Here is a 20,797-nt window from a genome sequence, read left to right as displayed (position 1 = left end):
GAGGCTAAAGGCACCGCTAAAGGCGGTCCTTATATCAAAAATAATAAATAAAAATAGTAACAAATAATTTTATTTAAAATAATGAAATATTGACACATACTAATAAAAACAATTTATTCGCAAATACCTAAATGTATAGATACATATAAGGAAATAAAGCTCTAAATAAAATTTAAAAAAAATGCATGGGTTTTTGGGATTTTTGAAATTATATAAATCTGTCCGTATATTATTAATTACTGCTATTAGAGCAGCCATCATTACGTACAATACAAATTATTACGAGCTTGTAACTTACAATATCATTTTGATAATACGAGTAAGAAAACCAATTACTATCCAAATCTTAAAAACGGTTCACTCGTTTCCATAACCCGTTACACTTATATTGTCACCGAACAAGGAATTGTTATCGTCATTTTATCACGCAGCCAAATCGTTTCTAGATAGAAGCTATTCAAATTTAATGCTAGTTCTCTTTTATCGTTTGCTGAGCAATTCATGAATTGACATTTTTCTTTCACGACAATTCTCCCTTAATCATATTTTATACGTCTAGATAGACGTCAAAAAAGTTTAGAATCGCTCACCTCTATTTTGAACAATTCACGCATACTAACATAAAGTGTCATATAAATCACAAGTGTAACTTTGTAAGACGTAGCTTGTCACGCACTCTCAACTAATACTCCTGGCCTGTTTTTATCGGTTGTCTAACAGCAAGAGACTCTATCAAGACGAATAAATTATGAAAGTATTCCGCGTTTGTTGGAATTTGTTGGTTGGTTGTTTAATTAATATTAATGAAATTTTAAAGAACGACCTTAAGTTTAGTTCGAATACGAATTTCCCGCCTGCTACCTTTGTGATGGTTCTTTTCTGTTTCTTTGATAAAAGTTCCTAGTTGTTACACATTACTTCCTTAAAGGCCGGCAACACTCCTATGATTCCTCTGGTGTTGCAAGAGAATGTGAGCGGCGGTGATCACTTGGCGTTGCGTAGAGACGTCGCTTCATTGTGTGTCTTCTACCGCATTTATCACGGGGATTGTTCCGAAGAGCTGTTTAACCTGATTCCTGCCGCGGAATTCCACCTTCACACGACACGCCACAAGTTAGGGTATCATCCCCACCATCTGGATGTGTGGCGGTCTTCCACAGTGCGGTTTTCGAGGAGCTTTCGTCCTCGTACTACAAAGCTGTGGAATGAGCTTCCTTGTGCGGTGTTTCCGGGACGATACGACATGGGTAAAATAAAAAATAAAAAAAATATTACTTATTCGTCCCCCATACTGCTTCTCATTGAAACTTCAACATTTTATTTATGTTATTTTTTAATAAATATTATAAGCAGCCATTTTGAACAGGTATGACAGGCATAAGCTGAATGTATTTGTAAGTGCATCGGTGCGCTCGGAAATTTAATCAATAATGATAGTCGCTACGATAACGTGGCTCCCAGTGAGCTGAATGTATAACCGGTGAGAGGCGGCTAGGGGTGGCCGGAGGAGGCAGGGGACACTGCGGCGAGCGACATTGACCCGGGTGTCGGCGCGTCATTCAGACCTAGTTCACCTGGCTAGAAAGTTAGGTACACGACATGCTCGCGAGCGAACACGTTGCATATGATCAATTTGCTTTGCAATACAATTGCGATGATATTGTGATTTTTTTTATGAAAATAAGTAACGAGACGAGCAGGACGTTCAGCTGATGGTAATTGATGCACCCTGCCCATTACAATACACAGAATTCTTGAAAAACCCAAATATGCTGAGCGCCACTACAATTGCGCTCGTCACCTTGAGACATAAGATGTTAAGTCTCATTTGTCCAGTACTTTCACTAGCTACTTACTGCTTCATGGCAGAAATAGGCGCCGTTGTGATACCCAGAATCTAGCCGGCATCCTGTGCAAAGGAGCCTCCCACTGGTAAAATATATAATGTTTACTAGCTGTGCACACTACTTCAACAACGTGAACTTAAATATATCTTGAAATATGAATAAAAGTATAAACGTAACACGGCTTTGTATGTTTCGACCATTTAAACCAAACTTCTAATAGCGCGTTTATAAATAAAATATGCGAGTAAAATTCCAAAGCGACATGGTTTTTCCGTGAAGTGGTATCTTAATTCCGGAGCTATACTCAAGAATTAAGATATTTAGCGAGACATATTGTCAATATATTATGTATATTCTCATTAATATATTATTATATTGGTAAGCGTTACATATCAAAACTACTAATTAATAATTTGTCATCGTATGACGGAGATTTGCGATGTCAAGACACTTCTACACATGCAATTCGTCATATAATTTATAGATAAAACTTTTAGAGTTATTTTTGTTTTCCTTTGCCCAATACGCATGTATAACTTCTTAAGTGCGTGTTTAAGTATACATTTTTTGAAATATACTTCATCCGAGCTGAAGACTGGCCGTCGTCTAGCCCTAATCTTAATCCGCTGGATTATGATTTATGTTCACTTTTAGAGAGTACGGCTTTCTCTAAACGCCATGATAATTTGGAGTCCCTAAAACAATTCGTACGATTGGCAGTGAAAAATATTCCCATGGATGGCTTATTGCAGCCAATGGAGACCACTTCGAATTAGCTCTTTATATTTTAAATTGTTTTATATTTATGTATCAAACTAACACACTGTAATAGAATTTTTTTCTTTGTTTCAATATTTATGGCAAGCCTAGGTATAATGACATATGTTCAATGATTTATATTTTTTTTTATTTTTTTTTTATTTATTTATTTGGATCATCAACATTACATATATTACACACTTATATAAACTTATGCTAGGTACAATTATTCTGATATATGTAACAATTAAAGATGAACACATCATTCAATGGTAAAAGTGAACAGTGTGATTTATACTGTCAAAAATGTCTAGTACTTAGATATAAAAATATATATAAAGTAAGGATATAATTTTTATAATGAAGAGGATATAGGTACATACTACTTGGAAAAAAAAATCACAGGTTAGCTTGACTTGCGAGAATTTTTACAAACTTTTTGAATTATCGTTGAAAATATCGATTTCTGAATTTTTTGAGTTAACTTCGTTGTATAATCTACAAAGCCTGACGATGGGGGCGTTGAGTCCAATGTTTGTTCTGCAGTAAGGAATGTGAAAGATCTTGGATATCGTCTGTCTTGGGTATTTAAAGGGTACTGAGAGGGATATGCATTCTTGAAGGTCAGAATTATTTATTTTATTATTAACTATTTTGTGCAGAAATAATAAATCTAGGTAGCTGCGACGAGATTTTAGTGAATGAAGTGTAAAGAAGTCGAGGCGTTGGGTATAAGGGCATCTATAAGATATTCCAGGTGTTGAAAAAGCTAGATGTCTCGAAAAAGACCGCTGTATTGATTCAATGCGTTGCGACTGCAAACTGTAGAAAGGATTCCAAACAACACTTGCGTATTCAATATGGGTTCGTACCAGAGCATTAAACAGTAGTATTTTGGTTTTTACACGACGGAATTTATTGGTGTTGCGTCTCATAAAGCCAAGCATCTGCGTAGATTTTTTAACGACTGAGTCTATGTGCGAATTGAATGTGAGTTTATTATCGATAAGAACACCTAAATCACGGATTTCACTTACTTCTTGTATCTCTGTATTATTTAACGTGTAAACAAAATTCGATGGTTTCTTTTTGCGGGTAAATTTTATAAGGAAGCACTTGCTGATATTTAAATACATATTTTAGTTAGTAGTGAGTAGTAGTTAGTGTTACACCATGTCCATATTCTATTTAAATCGGCTTGTAGTTGTGCACAGGAGACAGGGGATGCGGTAACATAAAGCTTCAAATCGTCCGCAAATATAGAGAACTTGGAGTGGATTATTACTGAACTAATATCTTTGATAAATAACAAGAATAAGATTGGTGCAAGGTGGGATCCTTGTGGCACACCAGAGGTTGCATAGTAAGTATGTGACTTATAACCGTTGGTCATCACTATTTGGGATCTCATTCCCAAATAAGATATAAGCCAGTTAAGAAGTGAACCACATACACCGGCGGTTTTTAATTTCAGTGTAAGCAAATTGTGGTCAACTTTGTCAAATGCGCTTTTAAAATCTGTATAGATACTGTGTACTTCATGGCCCTTATCTATGTCACTGCAAATATTGGAAACGTAGAAAACTATGTTTGTTTGGACAGATCTTCCGTTGAAAAACCCGTGTTGGTTATTTGAAATAGTGGCACTGATATGCCTAGTTAGGGTAGGAGTAACAAGAGATTCAAAGAGCTTGGCAAGGCAAGATAGTATTGCAATTGGCCGGTAATTTTCTACTTTCGATAAGTCGCCCTTTTTAAATATAGGCACTATTTTGCTTTCTTTCCATACTTCCGGGAATATGCCATCTTGTAATGATTTGTTAGAAACAGAGGAAAAGAGAGAACAGTACTACATTTATTAATGAAAAATGGGTGGATATCGTCAGGGCCGCTAGCTTTAAAAATATTTATTTTTTCGATTTTTTTAATAATATCTGTTTCTGTTATATAAATACAATTGATGAGTGTGTCTGATAGTATTTGTGATGGGTGATTGTGTGTGGAAGTCTTTATATTAGAGTACACTGAATAAAAGTGGGAGGCAAAAAGGTTAGCTATTTCAGGGCCGGTATTTGCCACGGAGTCGTCTTTAGTCATTCTGTCAGGTAGTTTACATTTATTTTTCTTTTCATCCTTAATGTATCGCCAAAACGCCTTTGGATCTTTTGTTATATTGTCCTCAATATTGTTCCTATAAACAGACAAACAATGATCATGTAAGGAGTGACACCGATCCCGGAGGATTTCAAATTCCAGTCGATCCCGCGGTTTTCTATATTTTTTATATTTTGCACGGACTTTATTTTTTTCCGAAAGAATTTTTATTAGTTGTCCAGTATACCAGTGAGGATATCTGGAAGTTTTCACCTTGCGCTTTGGTACATATGTACCAAAGCGCCACCCATCAAAATATTTTGATATAGTTTTCCACAACTTGTTATATAGGACAGAAACCATTTCATTTACATGTTTTTCTTTTAGCTGGTCCTGCCATGGATAGCTCTTTAATTCTTTTTTAATAGCATCATAGTCAGCTTTGAAATAATTATAATCGCTACGGGGCTTAGGTTCAAGGAAGGTAAGGTTGGGAAAACTTAGATTTAAAACGAGATTAGGATGATACGGATCTAATTTAGACAATAATTGTAATGGTTTACTTATATTTACAGAGTTGAAACTGCAAAGTACTAAGTCTAATATATTGCCGTTTGCGTTTTGAATATTATTGATTTGGTATAAAATATTAGTAGAGATAAAATCAATCAAATTATAACTTAAGGGATTGTGGAGGTATGATGGTAGAGTGTATGTACTGTTGTTTACGGGTGACCAGATAATTGAGCTCTGATTAAAATCTCCAATTATAATTAATTCTTCTGTATGATGTTGATGACAGAGTTAGCGTTATTAATAAAAGCAGCTTGAGTGTGAAGTTTGACAGGTGGAGGTAAATAGACAGCACAAATTGTTATTTTTTTTAGGATGTTATTCAGATTCAACTCTATAGTTATCCATAGATCTTCACATTCGCTTTCATAATGACTGATACGTGCTGAAGTTATGTCTTTCATTACTACTATCATAACTCCTCCGCCATCCAACTTGCTATTACTGGAAGTATGGCGATCACGGCGGTAGACCAGATAACGACCATCAATGAATTCATTATCAAATATTTGATTGTTTAACCATGTTTCGGTAAAAATTATAATTTTATATTCATTTTGAAGAATATTTTTATATATTTCATTGGTTTTTGTACGTATACCTCTTACGTTCTGATAATATATGTCAACAGAATCGAATTTGGAAATGGAAAACTGAGTCGCATTTAAATCTAAAACTTAAAATACATATAGTTCCTAAGTAATTGACTTGAGAGTGTCATGACTGCGGATTAGAATGCAGGAGCACGTTTCGTCTTTTCTCATATAGATTCGCCCGTTACGAACCCAACATACTTATAGCCCGAGACTTTAGCCGTTGTTCGAGCAGCTGCATGTAAAGACTTATTTGCTGGGGTAAGATGTTCGCTAATGTAGATTGGGGCAAAAGGAGCACTTCCAGAAACACGGAAATGGCCAGAGTTTAGCTTTTCATGAGCCTTTTTATTTTTATTGAACTTTGTGACTGCGGCTAAGAGCGTATCACGTTGACGAGCACTTCGTAGTTTTGCTATTACAGCTCGGGGCCTTGTACTTTCTTTGTCCAATTTAGCCACGCGAATAACATGTTGAATATCAGCATCTCCAATAGAGCATGCAACAGCTTCAGCAAGGCTTATAAGAGTTGTGGACAGATTTTCGGATCGATGTTCAGGGGGCCCATTTATTTCAACGTTAGATTCGCGCATGAGTTGTTCGACGTTGCTCAACCTAGTTGTCAAATCTTTAACGGAACTTTGTAGTTTTTGATTGTCCGTTTGAAGATATTTTATGACTTCATTTTTTTCGTCCAACGATTTTTTGAGATCTTCGTATTCTTTATTGAAAAACTCAAAGGAATCTTGGTAACTTCTCACCTGTGTTTTGATGTCCTTCAGTTGTTCGGCAACTTGCTGTTTAATTATTTGTGACACTTCCTGTCTGAGAATGTCACGAAGACGGTTTTCTGTTACGAAATGATCTTGGTTGTTAGGAGACTGCAATACTGGGTTAGCTTTATTGACATTTGTGTCAATGTTTAAAGATGTTGAGTTCAGAGCAGGCGTATCTGTCAACGAATGACGTTTGCATTTGCCACATTTAACAGTCCGGTTCAGTTCTTGACGATGATCTTTGAATTTTGCTGAATCAATATTCATACAGGAAAAGTGGTGTGGACCCTTGCACGAGGAACAATTTAAAAGGCATCCACGGTCTATCTTTTTATTACACTCTTGGCAATTCATAGTGCGAATGCTTCAAATCGACACAAGCGCCTATTTCCGCTGATAATAAACTTCAATGAATGTTCAAGTAGGAATTTAATCCTTCACCCAATAATCTTGTTATTCAATTATAAATAAAAAACAAAATATTTTTGGAGCTGAGATTTGAACTCGGTTCGACGCGGCACAATCTGACGCCTTAGTTAGCCACAGAGCCACGAGGATTCTGACGCAATAACTGCAAACTGCGTTCACGTTAAATACTTGGGCAAAACGATCAACACGAGACTGCTACGTCAACCCGACGGCAAAGTTTTTTTTTCACTGTACCCACAATAGTTTTTAATTTTTTTCACTGCATACCAGACTACTAATTTTGTTTCTATAATAAAAACCGGTAAATTAACTTTCTGTAACAACACTTTTTGACCACAGTTCACTTTAGTTCATACTTTTCAGTTTAATCAGTTTCTAAATTCTAATATTCGGGTTTCACTGCTTTAAAATTTAAAACAATACGGAGCTTGACTAAGCGAGGTGTCACCGTTAACGTCAGATTTTACTATCTATTAGATTTAGATTTTAATATTTATTATAACGCACTATCCAGTTTTTTCTAGTATCACATTCCCGGTCGATTGAGGCGAGGCGGTTGCGGCTGGTTCGACTTGCTGAATGGGGTGAGAGGAGCCTGTATTGCAGTAATTGAGTTTACCTTCGCTTTTCTGTTGTTGTATATAAATTCATTACGAGTCAATTTCCATACAATATGAGAACGAATTTGCTTTACTTTACTAACATGATGCCTACAATTACATGTCATCCTTGGAGTTTTAAAGGGTGTCCACTAGTAAGGCAATTGGTTTAGCAACACGGGTTCGACTCCTACAAGGGTCTGCTGATACGTGGTTTTTATCAGCCTAGCGAAACTCTTTAAGAAAAAAGCGATTCACTCGATTGTATGAAACGTGCAGTCATCGATAGATTGACAGATGATGGCTAAAATCTTGTAAAAAATGGAGATCCACTACGTTTCAAGCAACTGTTCGCTTTCAAACTTAGCTTACTTAATTACCACTATTTCAAACTTATGTCAAATGACTGCACGTTTCATACTAAACTAAATTTCAATTTTCGCGCCTCTAATTACGTAGTATTTACATCATCTTTGGTTTTTATCAACGTTTTCCTGTGATGGTAATGAATATCGTTACGATTTTGTCTCAGACTTTGGGTTGCACATGAGATGGTGTTTGAACAACAAATTTGTGTATTTTCTTTTATGAAACTAAGGGACGAGACGAGCAGGACGTTCAGCTGATGGTAATTGATACACCCTACCCATTATAATGCAACCGCTCAAGAATATTGAAAAACCCAAAAAATCGGAGTGGCACTACAACAACGCTCGGCACCTTGAGACATAAGATGTCAAGTTTCATTTGCCCAGTAATTATAGGAAAACCATTTTTCTGTTTCTATACAGCACTGCTTTGTCTCTATGTGAGCTCGCTAAACGTACGTGAACATATAAAACGCATATATATAGAATCACGCTACTACCTCCGTCATCTCAAAAATAGACAAATTGGTCTCGACATCGTATTTATAATTTTGCCGAAAATTGATTTAGAAACACCAATAGGTCTCCGGAACACTGTTGCATATTGTCCGTGATATAAAAACGCTTTATTAAATCTTCATTATCTGTATGTTCTAGAGGTGGAATTCTAAGACCTGCCAACTTACGCCAGGTCATTGAAGTGAATTATTTAAATATTTCGTTATCAGACAAACACTCCAACATATCTAAATAAGGCACTATATTATTAGAATTAGTAATGGTCAGATGACATGATTTGCATGGAACTTGTAACTTATAGTCTTAATTTGTTATCGGCTAACGCACCTTTTGATTAGTATTTAAAGATTGTGACAATAGAATAGCTTTTAAACAGTTGGTTATCCTTACTGAAAAGTATAAAAAATTGACAAAAAACCACTCAGATTGGTATACAAAGAACGAAAAAGGGCTAAGAGGGGACAAGTAAAAATATTAAAAAGTTGGAAAAGACCGGTACTCGGTATCTTCTGTTACTTATCTAAGGCATTTGATTGTGTTCAACATTCAACGCTGGTTAGGAATTTATGTCACTTTGACATTAAAGAAACTGCGCTCGGTCTTCTGATTTTATATTATCTAAGCAATAGAATTCAGTAGTCGACGTGAATGGCAGGAGATCTCCTAGGACTCCTCTGAGTATTGGAGTACCTCAACGGTCTATTCTTGGACCGTTCCACTTCCTCATCTATATAATCGATCTTCCTAATCTTATAGAAAATAAAAACATAAAGTAGTATTATTTTCAGATGACACATCACTGATATTCAGAGTGAAAAAAAATGTTCTGTTTGACGAAGTAAACGATATTATATCTGACATCATGTACTAGTTTAGCGATAATAACCTAGCGAAATAAATAATATAACTGACCGTATCAAATGCAAAAACAAATTGACAAAAAAACGACCATAAAACACTATTTCAAAACATTATTTATTGATATAGTATGCACTAAAAAGTATAAAAATAATTGCGTATTTTTATAGAATATTTTCTTATTCTAGTTACGATTATTGTTATTTTTAGAATCGCTTATAAGCACTTTACTGTAAACGCTTTATACCTAAGTATAATATATACAGCTATTGGTATTTTCAGCAGCAATTCACAAATAAAGTAGGCGTTGACTGAAGCTCTGAACGAACATTTATTGCTACATCGAGCAATCGTCGAGTTATTAGGAAATTGGAGACAAATTGGAAAGATAACGAATTTATACGTTGCTGTGGGTGCAGGGGGAAGGGGATCGCGGGGCGGGACTCTCACTCCGAAGTCGGAACTCGGAACTGAAGGTCGTCGTTTATTAATTAATGTCTAGGAAACCTTTTAATAACTATGTACCTATCTATAGCAACGTTTTTGATGTTTTATTAATTTACTGGCATTTACATTGACGTCAAAGCCATAACGATAACATAGCAAAAAACTGTTTCTGTTTTAATTTTTTTTTCTTTGCCACTGTATAGTATGCGCATTCAGCCAGTTTTAATATTAACAATCGCAATAATTGACAACTGTTGTGACACTTGATTAGTCACAGAGTATGTATAGTGTATTTTTTTCCGTACGTGTCTTAAGCGGTAAACAAACACTAACTTGAACGAAAAATATTTATTTTCAGATTAAATTACAACATTTACAATTTAATTTCATAAACATACATAACAATAACACCTATTTAAGCTATTAATTAATGATATAAATGCATTATTTTTGCTAAAACTGAATTATCGCTACTTTGACTTTGAATCATAGAGACGGGACGAATATTTTAGAATGAATGAGCTTTTTTCAATTTTATTTTTCTGAAAGGATCGCTAGATGGCGATGCTCTAACTACCCATATGAATTTCTGATTCACAGGCTCATCAAACTTAGCACCCCAAAAAAGAAATTTTTTCTATTTTTGAATTTTTAATATCGCATATCTTTCTTTCTTATCGCATATTTTTGATACGCCCTGCCCGTTACAATGCAGTGCCGCTCAGGATTCTTGAAAAACCCAAAAATTCTGAATGGCACTACAACTGCGCTCGTCATCTTGAGACATAAGGTGTTAAGTCTCATTTGCCCAGTAATTTCACTAGCTACGGCGCCTTTCATACCGAAACACAATAATGCTTATACAATACTGCTTCACGGCAGAAATAGGCGCCATTGTGGTACCCATAACCTAGCCGGCAACCTGTGCAAAGGAGCCTCCCACTGGTATGGATGAACGGTGGCTCTCACTTTGGATCTTGTGAGCCACTGACCCGTTTTGCCCATCTATTATAACCAGAAATACGATACAAATGTGACGGTTAACATCTTTGAATATAATTCAAGACGATAAAATAATTATTGTCAAACGTCAAGAGCTGCTATGAAACAAAGAACAGCTATAAATAGAAGGCAATATTCCACTGATTCTGATGTGGCGGTGCCTGGTGGAGACGTCGCGGCCGGTCACGCCTCACACCCAACCGCAACCATTCCGGTGCCTGTCGACCTTACTTAGCTTTGCAAACACCATTTTTGCATTATCTCAATCAATTCTCGTTTTTCTATGTATAGAGAATTCTTATAAATCATTATTTTTATGAAAATAAGGGACGCGACGAGCAGGACGTTCAGTTTATGGTGATTGATACGCCCTGCCCATTACAATGCAGTGCCTCTTAGGATTCTTCAAAAACCCAAAAATTCTGAGCGGCACTACAAATGCGCTCGTCTGATAACTACCCGGTTATATAATCTCTGGACCTGATGTCGATAACGTCACGTCGTCGCTTTGCTACGGTGTGCAAAATAAGCATTAGGTACTATCATAATATTATTATTAACAAATAAACAAGGATGTATATTTTCACCTCTCCAGCACGAAAAGGGCTATTACTACGTGAAAACTCGCAGCAAAAGGCATTTTTGAGTGTGAGGCAAAGTGATTTAAATTTCAAACCCAACGTGACCATACATCCGAGAATTACTCCGCGTTAAAAAAATAAACAATGCGATCCGGTGCGTTCCAAAATTCATTTTAGTCTAGCGTATTATCTCATTGTCACAAAAATTTATAATATGTTACTTATCGAAATTTAGATTTATAAATATTACAACATTTGTTTTTTTTTAATGAGGGTTTGATATTTATAATAAACATTGTTAAATATTATCTTAATTGTTTCTCTTACTATAACCTATAACACTTTTCTCGCTAGTCAAAGTGAAAAGTTGTATGTTTCACACGAGAGCAAATTTTTTTTGTCTCGTGCCTTTATATCACTCACAACCTCAGTAGTCTATATAAGAATTACTCGCTACGCTAGTGATTCAATTCTAGACTACTTCGCCAATTAGTCAGCACTCGCAGCAAAAAATAACTTTGCTCACTTGTTGAACAAATAACTATTTCAGTATTATTTATTGATGCTATGGTGTTGTGTTGTGATGCTGATTATTATAATTATTATTATAATGATGAAAAATCAATGAATATTCTGGGTAATTTAAAAAGATTTCTTTTTTTGGTAGTCGTATTATAGCGACACAGAATAACCGATATTACGGAATAATTAAAAACCCAAGAATGAAAACTTCAAAAACTAAGCAGTGATACCACGACATTTAGTGAAACTGCAAACCGTACTGACACAACAGAGCGCGAGGGGTGAAAGGGGAACGGGAGAGGGCTTCACTTTCCAGCGATAATGTTGCCTTGTGGTAAGTTGAAAGGCATGTAAACTAGAGATAGTCTTCCAAAAAGAATGTGAATTCCTGATCAGGACACCTAATCCGAACCAGTATCCGAACGTTTGCGCCCAGCCTAAGTGACGGACAAGCGACAGTCATAAGGTAAATTAAAATTATCTACTTAATCTCAGCATGATAAAATTTTTACTTATAGGTATAGGATTAGGGTGTGGACATAAAGTTAGCAGTTAGCACTATCCATTCCTATAAAGTTTATATATTACCATTACTCTGTTCTGTTTAACGCAATATACTTATACCAGATTGTTTGACTAGGCTGAATGTGTACCAATGTTAAATGAAACAACAGGCTTTAGCTAACAAAATATATTACGATGAATAGATCTTAAAATCTTGTAACGCCATCTAGCGATCACATGCATAACTAAATTGAATCCTAAAGTCTACACGTTAAACCACAAAGTAGAGATAGAGGTAGACTTACGTATTAATTAAACGATAATTGTTTCCTCTAAGGTATTATCTTATATTCTTCAAAATTATAATGGTGATAGACTCGAGAGGATAAAATGAATTCTATCAGTGTTATGTAACAATAATAATTATTTATCTAGAACGTTAGAGGAATAAATATATTATCTTTGATCTTGAATAACTTTGACGACGAGTTTTGCATTATTTAGCATTTTGTCTTCAGAGTCTGTCGTTCTGACATTTTACGGTATCAACTGCTGTCAAAAGTCAAAGTCCAAGATCCAAATTGGCAAATACACTAGGCAGTTGGCCTTCGTTGTATGATTGTATCATACTCATTGAGAATTGAGAAATGAGATTATAATTAGTATTGAGTAGTTACTGACGAATATCGCAAATTTTAAAGAAGTTTTCTCATGTTAGATTGAGGTGATAATTTCTGTATCGATGGTGTGACATCAGATTAAAAAGCTCATACTAAAATGACATCGAGAAGTAAGAATGCTGTGCGGAGTTATGAGACCGAGATTGAAAAGAGTAGAGAAGAATCTAACTGGAAGAAGGCTGTTGAGTTGGCTTTGCAGCTCAAGGCGAGGTCGCCTCAACATGGTAAGGTATCTCTTCTAAACATATTTAATTGCCTGTAATTCAATAAAACCGTGCTAATTATTCTTGGTACATGGATTATTATCATGACATGATAAAGTAAATAATAATTTTATTTATCCGGATAGAAACAACATGCCCTTGTTTTATAAATAAAATAAGATTACCATGTAATATATAATATAAATGTATAAATAAGTGGTGTTATATGTTTTAATATATAGTTATGTAATATAACAATAAAAGTTATTTCATAATTTCATAATTTGTGAGTTGAAACTGATGATACTAAATTGAATATTTATTTTTCAGAAAGTTTAGCACATTTTCTTATTGGAGAAGGCAAGCTCGAAGCCTTTCTTGATGAATGTCCACCAATCAAGGATAACATTGAGAGGGCACAGAGAGAACTCTCGGAAGCTAAAGGATTCCTAAACCTTGCTACTGATGAAGCTGGGAAGAGAGCCGGTGTTGCATTAGATGCTCACCTCTTGTTGGGAAAGTTGCATTTTGCTTGTGGTTCCTATGATGATTCATTAAAACATTATAAACATGCTGAATTGAATACACTCACAGAGAAAGAGTTGCCGCTGTAAGTATATTGTTTGAGTTGTATTAAACGAGAGGTCAGACTTCTTTTCTAATGAACCACTTTCCAAATGTAGTTGGTTCAGGTGGACACATTCTTTTAATGTTGCTAAGGGTAGCAACATTAAAAAAATGTGAAGAATAGATATAACTATTGAAACATTGTGTTGTGGCTCAGTCCAACCAATAATAAATTTTTATTATTTTTATTTATTGGTATATAATTTATTGATTGTGCTGAATAAATGGAATCATTGTTCTGATAAGCCAACTTTACTTTATTGACAACTACTCACAGCACAAAGATCTAATAAATTTTCACTTATTTGTGAACCCCCATTTCTTTGTGGCACCACTTTGGGACCTAATGTACTAAACCATAAACAGGGTTAGCCATTTACAAGATTATCACAAGACAAAAGTATTATGGACGGTGATTAAGGATGTTGGGAGGTTTGTTTGGAGGTTTATAGGCCATGCTATGATAATAACACCCCCTAACCCCCTAACTGGGCATTAGAGACCTAGATGGGGGTGTTAAAGGGCCCAGAATAAGATTGGGGGCATTGGTTTGGTTTAGGCGAGCAATGGTTGATTTGTTTTGTCAATTATATACTTTTTAAAATTTCGAATAACGGTGTTGGTGTCATGAAAAAAATATGACCTGAATTTACGTTTTTGTATGACAGCCTCTTTAAAAAAATCAAAAGTCAATTTAAAACATATGAGTGCACAGTTGCGCTTATTAGTTTATATTTCTGACCTGTATGATGGTATAAAACTAGGAATACTTGTACTAGGAGTGTATTTAAAAATTAGGGTGCTGAAAAATAATTCATTTACAAAGGTGTTGGAAAAAGAAATAAAGAGTGATAATCTCTGCCATAATGTAATATGTATGAAAGAGATTGCAGTAATTTTCACTTCAAAATTGCCATATTTAGTTTATTAGATCCTGTAAAAGTTTGCACCAATTATAAAAAAAATTGACCCAATACAGGTTCGGATGACACAAAAAACACAAGCAGTTTTTTTATTACACTTGAGTTTATTGCTGAATTTTAAATGTCAGAAAGTCAGACATTTAATTATTTCGTTTGTGTCTGTTGTTATGTGAAAAGAGTAAAAAAAATATGTAAAATTTCAATAAATTAAGATTCAGTTATAGGGAAGAACATACATTTAGGTTTTCTTTAATTTGTAAGCTTGTATTGGTGTATAAAAATAAAACTATTAAACCCAAAAAAGTAACTCGCTACTTTTTTTTGTACCATGACATCAAACCCATATATATATATATATATTATAGAGAGGCAATGTTTTCTCCGTTCAAATATTTTTGAAAGTTTAAAGTTTTTAATATTTCATTGTAAAAGTTATGATCAAAAGTAATTTAGGCATAATTCTCAAGTAATAAAGTTTATTATAAAAATATTTCTCTCTTTCGGTTGGTGTGAGCGGAGTCAAGTGTCTGTAGTGTACTACAATTTACTAGATGAACAAAGTCCTATAAGCTGATGGAATAGTTCATTCCCATTCTGTGTCAGGAATTAATTCCTAATAGTACTAAGTTCATGTACTACATTAGTTTTTCAATTTTTTGTATCTAATTCAAATACATAAATTAAAAACAGTTTGTTTTTAAGTAATATCCATTTTTTCTGGGAATAAATATACAATTTTAATTTTGTACCAAAATTTATGGATGATGTGGAACTCGAACCCGCGCCTCTCGGGTTCCGTCCGTGCGCTCTGAGCCAACCGCCCGTTAGAAACCGAGAGGCGAGTCCCGCCCTGTCCATAAATCTTAGTATTGATTCAAAAAAGTAAATTTGTTTATATTAATTAAATCATGATTTTAATGACTTTGAAATCGCGTTTTCTAAGGGAATCCATTCCCATGTCCTTTTTAAAATAAATAGAGTGGGTTTAATGAGAATTTTTTTGAAGTATCATATTACTTTAAGTAAGATTTATTTCTATATTGATATGTTTCTTCATTCGTGTGACGTCATTCGTACAGTGAGGTATGACGCCATTGCACAGTGTTTGGAAACCAGGTAATTAGTCATTGGCAATATAAACTTGTTTAACTACGAGATTATACCTGATACTTGTTTTATGTTCTTTTTAAATGAAATTAAGAACACTACTTAGTCAAGATCAAATAAAATTCATTTAATTAGGCTTAAACTAACTTACTTTTAAATCCCAGAAAATGTTCAAAACAATAGTATTACGTTATTCAAAAGAATTGTTAAAAAACGTTTGTGTGGAAAGAAAGATTGGGAATGGCGCGACCGCCCTAAGTCTATTAAATTTAATTGTACAATTTTACTTTGTAAACATTTTTGTTTGAAGAAAAAAAAGCCCGCTGAGTTTGTTACGTCCATTCTTCTCAGGTCTGAGGCATTCGTTTTGGAATGGGTGGTAGTGTTTGACTTTCAATAAGTGCTGTCACATCCTTTTTTGAATAAAAATATCTGTACAAATTATTTAAGTTTTCTTTAGTGATAATTCCATTTGCCAATATTGTTGGCAAAATCTTGAGTCTCGTGCCAGATTTTGACGAGACAACACGTCCTGAGGATGTCTCGTGTAGAGGCGAAACACGTGTCGAATTGTTTTAAAGACATATATTGGCGGAATTAACACTAAAGAAAACTTAAATAATTTGTATAATTATGGATTTCCGCAAAGTAACGCGTAATTCAATAAATTTTCTAAAAATATCTGAATTTGAATTTGAAAGTTCGTAAAAAGTAGAGCTCGTGGAAGAACATGTACAAGAAACTCAACAGCCACGCTTTTCAATCAAATAGAGTATTTTACAATGGCTGTAATATACATAATAAATTAGTTTGTAAGGTGCTACATCCAATATATGAGTCGTGTTTAAATAATATAAAATATCGTATATTGGATGCATCAACCTTTAGAGCTTGAATTCATTGGATGTGTAAGGATGCTTCGTGAAGATGATGGTCGTGATTACTGTCACAATTAGTAATTGAATCCAACAAATACAATGATTTATTAACTATAGTTAAGCTGTGTTATGTCTGCATATTGAAACTCGTATTGTGTTTTCATTAATACCTATAATGAAATGGTAGCACACCATTATTACATTATTGATATATACATGTTTATTTATTTATAATCGCTTATAAAATGCTCACAGAATACCTTTATTGATTTATGGTGTTTGTGAATTATGCAGCACTCAATACCTTTTGTATTCATTTACATTTATTTTTTTGACTTACTCGTGTAAGACATTGACTATTTGACGTTTGAGTGTGTTTGTTGCATCATTTTACATATTATATTGTAATTGAAATGATCTGGAAATCTTGATATAAAAGAGTGGCAATGAGTTTCTTGCTACTTCTTCTCATTAGCTCAACCCTTTACGAAGTAGCGGTAGATTCAATAAGAATTTTTTTTTTGACATTCATAAGTGTCATTTTCGTGATCGAAACTGATTTTGATTTGATTTGATTGATTTAGGCTTATATTCATTCAAATATATTAATAGAAAACTCTTAGGCCGTGTCCACATACGAATGGCGAATGAAATTCAGCGAAATATTTTTCTCCTATTTCACTCCCCTCGTCATACGCTCTCATTCCCTCTTGTTCGTATTTCTTTCCAAGTCGTTTATTATCTGTTACCGGCCTTAATACCTACTTAATTGTAGACATTCTGGCAGTTAAATGTTGAGTAAATAATTATAAATTTTTCGTACTTATACTTATTTCATCTATACGTAACATGCTCTGTGTTTAAAGCACATTTCCAATACAGTTTTTTACCTATAACAGATTGTGTTGATGGGATAATATGTCAGTACAGCTCTGGGACATCCTAGTCATATTGTGATAGCTACATTAAGTTATTTATTTATTTATTCAGGAACAAAACAGTCTTTTACAATAGTGAGTTACAAATATACATAAACTAGAACACAAAACAGTTCCATAAATTAAATACTAATTATGTTTACAATGGACAATAAAGTAAAACAAAAAACAACATATATAGATATTTTAAACCAAAAGTAAAAACTACAAAATTACAATATACAAAACGAAAATTTAAACAGTTATAAGAGTATAGTTAAGAATAGGACACAACAACAATGATTTTATGAAGTAGAGTTAGAGTTATTAATTGGTTATATTATGTTCTTCTAAAAAACAATTGTTTGTTACAGTAATCACAAAAAAAAAATTCAACGCAATCGCTATGGATAAGAGGACAAAATAGGCCGTTAACAGTTTTTGATTATAGTTTTTAAAGTTAAAATAACATTAACCTGAGAGAGGAGATATGACACTGTATAAACTGTAGGATCGAAAAGAAAAAGAAACACACAAATTAATTATATATAAAACAGAATTTTTGAACGATGCGGGACTCGAACCCGCGACCTCTCGCGTTCAAGTAACGTGTCGTTCACACTTTTTTCGGTTTTCTTTCGTCAACAATAACTCACGAACGATTCTCACCGGCTTCGTGGCGATCGACGTGGTTTTCTGAGCTGATTAGTTTTTGGAATCGATCGGTAAAGCAGTTTAAAAGTTTCTTAGTTTTTTTTGAGATCTCTTAAAATCTACCTACCTACATATATTCAAAATCTAAGTTTGATCAAGCACTTTCGAATGACACCAACTCGGTCGAGCCGCACCGATAATATAAATTGGTGTAAAAATCCAATATTTATAACACAGTGTACCTAACTATAAATAGCTTAGATAATTTATACATCTAGATAGAGTCTCTTTCTGTTAGCCGATCGATAAAAACAGGTTTATTGATTCAGTTTGCGTGACAAACTACGTCGCGATTTGTATGTCACTTTGTGTAAATATGCGTGCATTGCTCAAAATAGAAGTTAACCTCAATTTTTTTCGACGTTTTCACAGCTGTCAAAGTCTATCTAGACGTATAAATGATCTAAAATAGAAAATATGCCCATTATAGCAAATACAGTCCACAGTCCATATAAATGAGTGTTGCGTCACCGTATTTCAGACGGAGTCTGCGGATCGTGGCCGAGTCGTACGCGATCAAGGGCCTGTGTCTGGAGCAGACGGCCGTGCCTTCCTCAACCAGCCGCTTCAAGATGGTGGAACGGGAGGCCGAAATGGTAACACATTGTTATCATACAACAGAGTATTTTAAATTTAATTTCAGAATTAGTCTGCGTAAAAGGTAGAGGTAGTTAGTGTATATTGCTTAATATCACTGACCTGTATAAATACCACTGCACAGGCTGTTCCATATGTTTCACAGCAATTTTTTGTGCCTATTTGAAGCGCCACTCGCGAGCGTTCAGAGAACTAATTTTGACGTATAATACAAATGGCTGCGAGTGAAGCGTACAATAACTGTGAAATATTTTTGAATTAATTTTGGTCGTTTTCCGTGTTATTTACCTATACTTGAGGAATCAACGTAATAAAGTACACATTTCATGTCACATCAGGGTTTTTGGCGTTGAGTATTTGACGTTTGAGTATTATTGTGGCATCACGTATACTGTAACTTAAATGATTTGTTAAAAGTTGAAGCTGTTAATGTTGATTTGAAGTGACAATGAATTTCTTGCCACTTCTTCCCGTTAAAGCTCAACCCTTTCCAAAGTGGCGGCAGAAATAAAAAGAAAAGATAACTTTCTACATTCATAAGTGTCATTTCCTTGACCTACATGAATAAAGTGATTTTGATTTCATTTGAGGTACCAAGCGACTATTGCCTTTTTGATAGGTGTTACGTGTTACCTTTTTTCGAAGGTGTTCATGCGTTTCGACCTGACGACTACGCAAAGAAGCTTTTACGAAGTTCGATTGTACGTAAAAGAAAGTTCCTTGTAAACAGCACTTCAAACAGGTTGCGGAAACCAAATTGTGGAGTGTAGTGTGATGGTACAATTCCGTGACAGGGATCACCTTAAATCAGGTCTTCGGAATAATCACTGTCTGTTAGAAATGCGGTATTGTAGACGCAGCGCTAAACGATAGAGTCATTCACCGAGCACTGGATGCCCGATAATTTGAAGAGCTCGTCGTTGCATATGCTAATGGATTTAGTTGATACTGGGGTGTACCGGATCAAAGATGGGAACTCCAAATGTAGCTCAATAGCCAACTCTCCACCTCCAGTACTGTTTTCAGCATAAGAATGCATGTTAAAAGCATACTTCATCATCAACTTCCAGAACTTCTTCATCATCTGTGGGAACCAGACTTTAACCAGCTATTAACCTACCCAAAAAAGGCAAGAAAGGCGTATACTAGACCCCTGATGGTAAATATATTTATGGGCAGTAGTCAGTTCTCATTTGCCATCAGGTTTTGCGAGAAATATCTTGCCTCGCACAGCCACTTTGTGAAAGGATCACGTAAAATTTTCCACAAAATAACCACTAGGAAAATCACAAATAATCACTTAAAACATTAAAGTCTAATAACATTTATGGTTCGCGCACAACACAATATTTGCTTCCTCGGCTATTAAATGATATTGACCTATCTTTGAAAAATAGCATCACGAGTAAAAATTTTAGAGATAAGTTAAAATTGCACTGTTTGAACAACCTGTAGCTTACATTGTAAGCGGGTCCAATACCTATCGGGACGGAATAGCGCGATCGAAAGATAGCGGTGTCCCGTTTTCGCATAGAGATATGATCTAAGTATGCTTTGTTTGTACACTTTTTGTATGTATTTAATTAAGATTTTCTGTTCTTAATTTTATGTATCATTTAGAACTCAACTTATGTTAGCAATCCGGACAAATCTTAGTGATTTTTGGTTTGCTGTTATATA

At 34.6% G+C, this 20,797-nt stretch overlaps 1 protein-coding gene across 1 annotated transcript in view; it reads left to right on the top strand.

The window, feature by feature from the left end:
• Nucleotides 1-13,087: 13,087 nt before the first annotated feature.
• LOC126974506 (tetratricopeptide repeat protein 7B) overlaps nt 13,088-20,797 on the top strand; it is a 39,938-nt gene continuing 32,228 nt past the window's right edge. Inside the window, exons 1-3 of the mRNA XM_050822022.1 lie at nt 13,088-13,375; nt 13,685-13,964; nt 19,002-19,116. Of these exons, the coding sequence (XP_050677979.1) occupies nt 13,249-13,375; nt 13,685-13,964; nt 19,002-19,116 (522 nt within the window). The 5' untranslated portion in view covers nt 13,088-13,248. The remainder of the gene's footprint in view (nt 13,376-13,684; nt 13,965-19,001; nt 19,117-20,797) is intronic.

This window comes from Leptidea sinapis, chromosome 32 (genome assembly GCF_905404315.1).
Source record: "Leptidea sinapis chromosome 32, ilLepSina1.1, whole genome shotgun sequence".
In the NCBI taxonomy this organism is placed as follows: domain Eukaryota; kingdom Metazoa; phylum Arthropoda; class Insecta; order Lepidoptera; family Pieridae; genus Leptidea; species Leptidea sinapis.
Note: the sequence above shows the minus strand (reverse complement) of the source record. Positions and strands in the feature narration are given on the sequence as shown.